The 7,292-nt window shown below is 61.5% G+C and overlaps 1 protein-coding gene across 12 annotated transcripts in view; it reads right to left on the reverse strand.

Moving 5' to 3' along the window:
- The window catches only part of CACNA1G (calcium voltage-gated channel subunit alpha1 G), a 68,946-nt gene extending 63,217 nt beyond the window's left edge, over nt 1-5,729 (reverse strand). For 7 of the 12 annotated variants that reach the window (XM_031657556.1, XM_031657555.1, XM_031657553.1 and 4 more), the window contains exon 1: nt 4,748-5,729. In XM_031657556.1, coding sequence (XP_031513416.1) covers nt 4,748-4,989 — 242 coding nt within the window. In that variant the 5' untranslated portion in view covers nt 4,990-5,729. The remainder of the gene's footprint in view (nt 1-4,747) is intronic. The other 5 variants (XM_017950562.3, XM_017950560.3, XM_017950559.3 and 2 more) reach the window with 2 other exon arrangements.
- Nucleotides 5,730-7,292: the final 1,563 nt, after the last annotated feature.

Genomic DNA, 7,292 nt, shown 5'->3' on the forward strand with positions numbered 1-7,292 from the left:
CTGCCCACCCTGTACAGCTCTCCTTCCACGACAGGTAAGCATAAACGGACAGGGAAGAGACCAAGGTACATGACAATTTGGGACAATCTGAATAGAGGAATAATTAATGGGGGAGGGGGTCTTTCACCCTTCTCAGATAGGGCTCGTTTCCTTGGGAACCTGGCAGTATGTCACTGTGTGATGTTCTTCTGTTGCCATAACGACAGGAGGATGTGTCACCAGGTGGTGTGGATTTGTTGTCATGGTAATTAAAGAGACCCCTCTCACATGATCTCCCTTTACTGAGGCTGTTATCTTGTCCTTATGCAGGGGAGGAGAATCAGGGAGACCCACAGGTTATCAGGTTGGGGGGAACCATGTGACAGATCCCCATGGTAACCAAGGGAACGGGGGACACTGGTTGCCATAGTGACTATGAGAGACCTGTGCAGTCACATGTCTACTGTTGCTATGGTGACTGTCCGGGCTGGAGTGGATCCCAAAGAGGGGGTAGGAGAGGGGAGGATCTTTCTTCTCCCCACAACCCACCATCAAAAGCAGAGAAAAAGGAAACGGCAGAGAGAGGAACCCCACTTCCATCCCTCCTCCTTTCCTCCCTCGTGGGAGAGAGAACTAGAGCATGTTATCTCCACAAATGAGTCCTCTCTGTGGGGCTTTATCTAGATAGAGCCGTTGCTTAGCCTGGCAGCCACAAGGGTGAGCAAAGCAGGGAGAGGAGGGGGGTGGCCGGGACACCTCTAGGGGCACAGGGGCTCTGGGCATGAGCTGAAAGGGAAGCAGGCCCTCCAGTTGCCCCATTCCCACCCAGGAGACTGGAAATGTGAGACTAAGGAACAGTGAGGAGAAAATGGGCCTGGACCCAGGAGTCCTGGCATTCTAGTGAGGAGGTAGCGGGCTAGGTCCTTGCCTTACCCATCCCACAGAGAGGCTGGTGTCTATCGGATTCGGCAACCCCTCAGGGTAACAGGGGATGTAGGGGCTCCGCCCTGCTCCAAAGCTCAAAGGGGGATTCCCCCAGCAGAACCCCCCCCTGCCATTCCTACAAGCCCATTTCCCTGTGGTTCCCCCCCACCACGCTTCAGTGTGTGGGTGTAGGGGGAGAGAGGCTTCCAGCTGAACTGAAAACTGAAGCTCACAGAAAGGCAGCCGGCTCCACCCAGAGACAGAGCCATGAGACACAGAGACACAAGAGAGGCGGCCCGCTGGAATCTTTGGGAGGGGAAATAGGCCAGAAATCTGATTCAAACGTCTGTGACTCTGTGTGTGTATGTGTCTGTGTGTGTGTGCGCGCGCGCGCGTGCGCATGTCTCCGTGTGAGCAGTTGTGTCTGTCGCCATCCTGGCTGAGGCAGGCAGGGCGGGGTGAGTGCTGGGCGGGAGCAGGCGAGGGTGAGGGGGGGCTGTGTGGTGGGGGTAATCCCAGGAATGGTTCCAACTGGCACTACGGGTGATGGGGAGTCCCCCAACAGAGCGGCGGAGCGGAGCGGGTGGGAATGAGTGTGTGTGTGACCCAGAAGGAAAGTGGGCCTGGGGCAGAAAGCATGCCAAGGGGTGATTTGGCCCCCCTCAATCCCATTCAATTCTCCTGCCCCAGCCCTTCTCCCCAGAATCTCCTCTGGCGAGCTTAGGGTTTGGAAATTAAATTGGAGGAAGGAATTGATGAAGAGACAGAAAGAACGCTCCCCCCACCATTTCCTCTGAGGACAGAAATGGAGAATTCTCCCTAGGTAAGAGAAATAGGCAGACTTGGGGCACTGGGACAGTGTGGCAAGGAAGGCTCCAGAAACTCCTGTTCCCCCACCCCTCTAGAGGGACACACTCAGACACACAGAGTGACGCACAGGCACTCACTCACACTCACTTCTGGAAGCCATTAGGGCTCCTGCCGTTCAGGCCTCCCCCCCCCTCCCCCAACTCCTGGCAGGCTCCCCTCTCCCCCTCTGGCCCCCCTCCCACTCCCCCTCTCTCGGCATCCCAAATGCCAGCCTGTGATTTCCAAATGAGAAAAAGCTGTGCTGGGCTCTGAGCTTGGAGAAACTCCTACACAAACTTCCAGATGTGACACAACAGCCAGAGAGGGAATGCGGAGGAACTCCTCCCCGAAAGGGGAGCGCACTCCCTCACACTCGCAGGAACACATATTGGAAAGGCCTCCGATCTGAGGCAGGGGTGACTGTCTGCCAGCACCCCTGCTCTCCACACCAAAGCTTGCACTTCTGTACCTTTTGCTGTTCTCTCTTCTCAACACACACACACACACACAGACACACACGCGCGCGCGCGCACACACACACACACACACACACTTCCTACCTGGGTCTAGATCTCCTCTCTAGGAAACCTGGTCTCTTAAAAAGGCGAGGCCAAGAAGTAGAATGTGCCAAGAAAAGCCTAACTAGCTTCAGTTAGTTGGGGGGTGGAGGGGAGTGTCCTTATGTTTCTCAGGCTCAGAGGTGTAGATGAACCCTCCTGAAGCCTGGGGGGAGTCACAGATACCACAAAGAGAAAGAGGGAGGCCCAGGAGGCAATTCAAAGCCCCTCTGGCAGCAAAAATACAGGTGTCTCCTGGTACTTGGGTAGGATGGCAGTGGTGAGGGGCAAAGCTTAGGCAGTCCCCTGCCAAAAAATTGTTCTCAACCCATCCTCAGCCAATCCAGGCTTCTCCAGACCTAGTAACGCTGATGCCCCACACCTCAGACTACCACTCCCCTGGGGGAAGCTGCTCCCCAACTCCCAAGGTGAGTGCTGTCCTCTTACCTCTCTTCTCCCATGCCAGGCCTCAACGCTTGCCCCCGTCCAGACCCCTCAGTGAAGGAGTCTGCCTCCAGACCCTCCACTAGCACCTGGAGATAGGGCAGGCGAGAAGAGATGCTAGCCTAGAGGTCTGTTTTCAGGGAGAGGGGAGAGAAGAGCTCTCTCTACCTCCCCTGGGACCCTTGAGAAGGAGGACATAGAGGTTGATGCTTTTTCCCATTCGTGGAAGGGGTAAATGGTTAGGGGCAGAGAGGAGAGTTGCTCAGAACCCATCCTTTCCAGCCGTATCAGTTCTCCATCTCCGTCCCTGCCTTGGAGAAAGGGGCCTGGGGGTGGGGGCTCAAACCTCAAGATTGTGCCTATTCAGCAGGAACACAGACCTCTGAGGCCTGCACCTCTCTTTCTGCAGCTCAGAGAGAATGGAAGAAGGGGCAGGGGATGAGGAGAGGGTGTGATGAGGGGAGCTTCCCAAAGACCCACAAGGTGTAGAGGATGGGGGTGGAGGGGCCATAAGCTCATCCCTGCTTTGCGCACTAGAGGCAGCAGAGCTGCAGAGAGTGAGGGCGGCACCAACCTTCCCACTCCCCCCCCCCTTCCTCAAAGCAGAGTCCCGGCTAGGCTCACAGGGGCTACAGGGGAGACCTGGGGTCTCCCACCCTGGGTCTATAAGAACCTCTGAGCTGGAAGGAAGGAGCCCAGAGAAGCTGTCCAGACCTGGGACTGCAGCAACACCTCCCCTCCACCTTTCCTTCCCCCGGTGGCAGGACACACCAGGGAGCCTGGGGCCAGGCATCTATCAAGTGGTGCTTTGTGCTAGGGGCTGACCAGGCTGGGGTCTCCCCTACCACTCCAGCCTGGGCAGACAGGGGGCAGTGCTAAATCCATCTCCCTGGAATGTGGGGCTTGCATTCCCCAAATCTATCTGCGGAGTCTACACTGGGGTGGTAGACCCGAGTCCTCCTTAGTCAACACACTCACAGTATTACGGTCCCCCCAATACTTTCGCAGGCCTGCAGTCCCCCATACCTGGTCTGCAGGAGCACTCTTTATTTGTGAAAGGAGAGGAGTAACCTGGACCAGCTTAATCCCATCCCCCACTTGCTAAAAAAGCTCTTGCCACCGTCTTTCCCTCCACAAGAAAAATCCAGCACAAAACTCCCCAACCCAACCTTAAGCATCCTGCATCGAATGGAGATCGGGTAGAAGGAGGCACTCGCGGCACTGGGCTCTAGCGGAAAGGGGTTCCACTCCCAGCTCTGGGGGCAGATAGCTCCCCTCCACCACATCTTGTTCTCATTCTGCGCCCCTGACATCAGCCGCCGCCGGAATCTCCTTGTTGTGCCTCCAACCCGCGAGGTGGGGGGTGAGGTGGGCCAGGACCTGGTCCCCGCCCCCCCAACATCTCCCTCTGTGTCAGTAAAAACCTCAGCCTCAAGGACTAGGTTAGGGGATCAGACCCTAGAATCCGCCGCAAACTTTGGGGCGGGGGAAGGAGGGAAACCCAGGAGATTGCGGTCCCCCCTCCTCCGTCCCCGCAGCTTCCTCCCCACCGCCTCTCCCCCTCCACACCAAACTCGGAAACCAAACCCAAACCCAGCTCGCTAACCGGCGCGGGCAGAGTACAGCTCCCAGGCTCCCGAAGCTTCCCACATCTGGAGGATGACGACCCTCCCCTGCCCACATCTGGAGGGCATCCAGCTGCGAGCCAGCGGGGCACAGTTCTCTTCTCCTGGCCTGGATTCCACCCCCCACCCAGGAGGACTGAGATGTGTGTAAGGAGGTGGGGTAAGCCCGGGTTACCGACGAGACCTGCTCGCGTCTCCGCTCCCACTCTGGTGCCCCCTCCCCTCCCTGGCAGTCCCCCTCTCATCCGCCCACCCTCCAGGCTCACTTCTCCGACTCACCTGGCGGTGGATCCTCTTACCCCCGACCCCCAGTGGTGCGGCCCGTCCCCCTTCCGACCCCGCGCCTGGCCGTCGTGCCCCGAAGGATATGGGTTACAGACCGTGCGGAGACACCAGCTCCGCGGGCGGCTGTCCTGGCTCAAGTAGAAGAAAACCACCGGGGCCAGCGCCGGGTACGGCAGTCCCTCCGCCTCGGAGTCCGCGCTGCCCGGGTCCTTTTCTGCTGACCCCGGCCCCGGCCGGCCCCCGGCCCCCGACAGGTCGTTGAGCCGCATGAAGCTCCGGGGCTGTCCCGACTCCTCTGCGCCCGCTCCATCCTCCTCCTCGTCCATCCTCTGGCCAGCCGGGGCCCCGGGCGGTCCGGAGAGGGGCAAGCGGCTCCCCTCCGAGGAGGTGTCCTCACGCAACCCGGGAGCCCCGGCGGGGGCACATCTGGGGGGCTCTAGGGCGCAAGCTGAGCCCCCGGGAGGGCCAGTTCAGTCCAGCTCCCCCTGCCCGCAGGGGCATGCTGCCCGCGGGGCGCCGGGGCGCAGGGAAACCCCGCCCGGCGCAAGTCCCGCTTCCCCTGCGCCCCTGGGGCTCCCCGGGCCAGCCGGCCGGCTCCCCCTCACTTTGTTCCGGCTTCTTCGCTTCGCGCCCAGGCTCCGGTTGCCGGATTCGGCGCTACCTTCGGCGAAGCGGCCCCGAGAGAGCGAGCGAAAAGGGGGGCAGCGGCGAAGGGCGGGGGTCCGGGGAAGGGCACCCCCTCTTCCCGCGGCGCAGCTGGAGCCGGATCTAAGGGGTCAGCATCGTCCCGGCTCCGCGCCAGGCGGCGGGGGAGGGGAGGAGGGATCTCTTTAGGGGTGGGCTTGGAGGGGGTGGGGGCGGCTCCTTCCCCCGCCCCGCGGCGGGCTCACGGTCCGGGAGGGGCGGGGAGACGGTGGGGGGCAGTCCGGGGCGGGAGTGGAGGCGGAGATGCCGCCGCCGCAGCCGCCGCGGTGGCTGCCGCTGCCGTAGCTGTCGCCGGCGCCACTGCCTCCTCCTCCGGCCGAGACGCGGAGCGAGCGAGCGAAAGCGGCGGCGAGGAGCCCGGCGCACACCACAGCTGGATCCCTCACTCCAACTTCAAGCCTCGGCCCCGCCCCCAGACAGCCCCGCAGCCAATCGCCGGACGCCGCCGGCCCCGAACCGCGCGTCCATTGGCGGTCCGCCGTGGCAGTGCGGGCGGGAGCGCCGGGAGAGAACCACAGCTGGAATCCGATTCCCACCCCAAAATCTAGGACCGCCCCTCTCTCCTCCCCTTGCCCCTGGGTCCGCTTCCGAAGGCTGGAGCCAATCAGACTGCTGCCCAGACCGAACCCACTTTCCTATTGGCCATTGGGGTCTTTGGGACTCCCTTGGAGAGAGCCCGAAGAATCAGAGTATTCGGCGCGGGGTCCTGGCGTAGCGCCGCAGGCCCCACGCATCCTTTGTCCACGACCCCTGATTTGGGCCGCAGCCGGAGGGCGGAGCTCAGCTCTGGGCGGGCCTGGGGAAGAAAAGAGACAGGCGGCACGGCGGTGAGGGTTGTGACCGGGGGTCCCAGAGCGAAATCCCAGGTCTCCACCTGGTTAATCTCCCACCGTGGAATTGAGCTTGGCTGCCGTACTGGGGAAGGGAAGGAGCGGAGCTGGATGTCCCGGGGGTGGGGCTTCAGGCTGCAGGGGGCCGGTCTTGGAGAAACGGGCGGAGCTCGAGAAAGGCTGGGACAGGCATGGTCTGGGCGTGGCCTCCACAAATCTCTTGGGCTTATTGGTCATGCTCCCGAGTCCAATTCTGAGACTTTGACCCTGACCTCGTAGCCCTAACCCGCTGGACCTGACCTCACGTTGAAGCTTCTGGCTTCATCCCCTTACCCCTAGGGACCTTTTGAAGGGCGTGGACTCCACGCAGGGGCTTCGTGCTTGAACATGTGGCCCCAGGCAGGTCGCGCTGGACCGCAGAGCCCGGATCCCCAGGAGCGACTGCGGAGCAGAGCAAGGACCCCTAAGAAGGAACCTGTGGGGGTCTCGAGTGTGTGGGAAGGGGCGGAAGCACAGAGCTGGGCCTTATCGACTCGACCTTCAAAGTCCCCACCACCGCCACTCCCCAACTTCGTGCCTCAGTTTCTCTTAAGTCCCTATGTGGCTTAGGGAAAGAGAGTCCGCGGAACTGGAACTTCGCGGGTCTGCCGCCTTCACTCACCTCCGCTCCACCGGCAGCGGGCCCTCGTGGGTTTGTGCTTTCCACGCGCGCACACGCACGCGCAGACCCCGGCCCTTGCCCCGCCTACCTCCCCGAGTTCTGGGGCTCAGTCGACTCTAGCTCTCTCCTGCCGCCGGCGCCACTCCAGAAAGCTGTGGGTAACCGGGAGTGGAGCGCCGCGGGTGTGCTGGGCGCCGGTGGAGGGGGAAACATCGAAGATTAGACGCCGGGAAGCACTTCCCCAACATCTGCGAGAGGTAGACACGGCGGAACCTAGTGGGTCAGTCAGTTCCCTCTCCGGAGATTTTGGGGCGCTTACGCCACTGCGGAGAGGGGGAGGGATGGGCGGGATGACCTCCATCAACACCCCTCACGTTGTTGAGGCCATCACCCCTGGGCGTTGTTCACTCTCCTAAGGCTGCGCCACCCACGC

Source organism: Papio anubis, chromosome 17 (genome assembly GCF_008728515.1).
Source record: "Papio anubis isolate 15944 chromosome 17, Panubis1.0, whole genome shotgun sequence".
Lineage (NCBI taxonomy): Eukaryota > Metazoa > Chordata > Mammalia > Primates > Cercopithecidae > Papio > Papio anubis.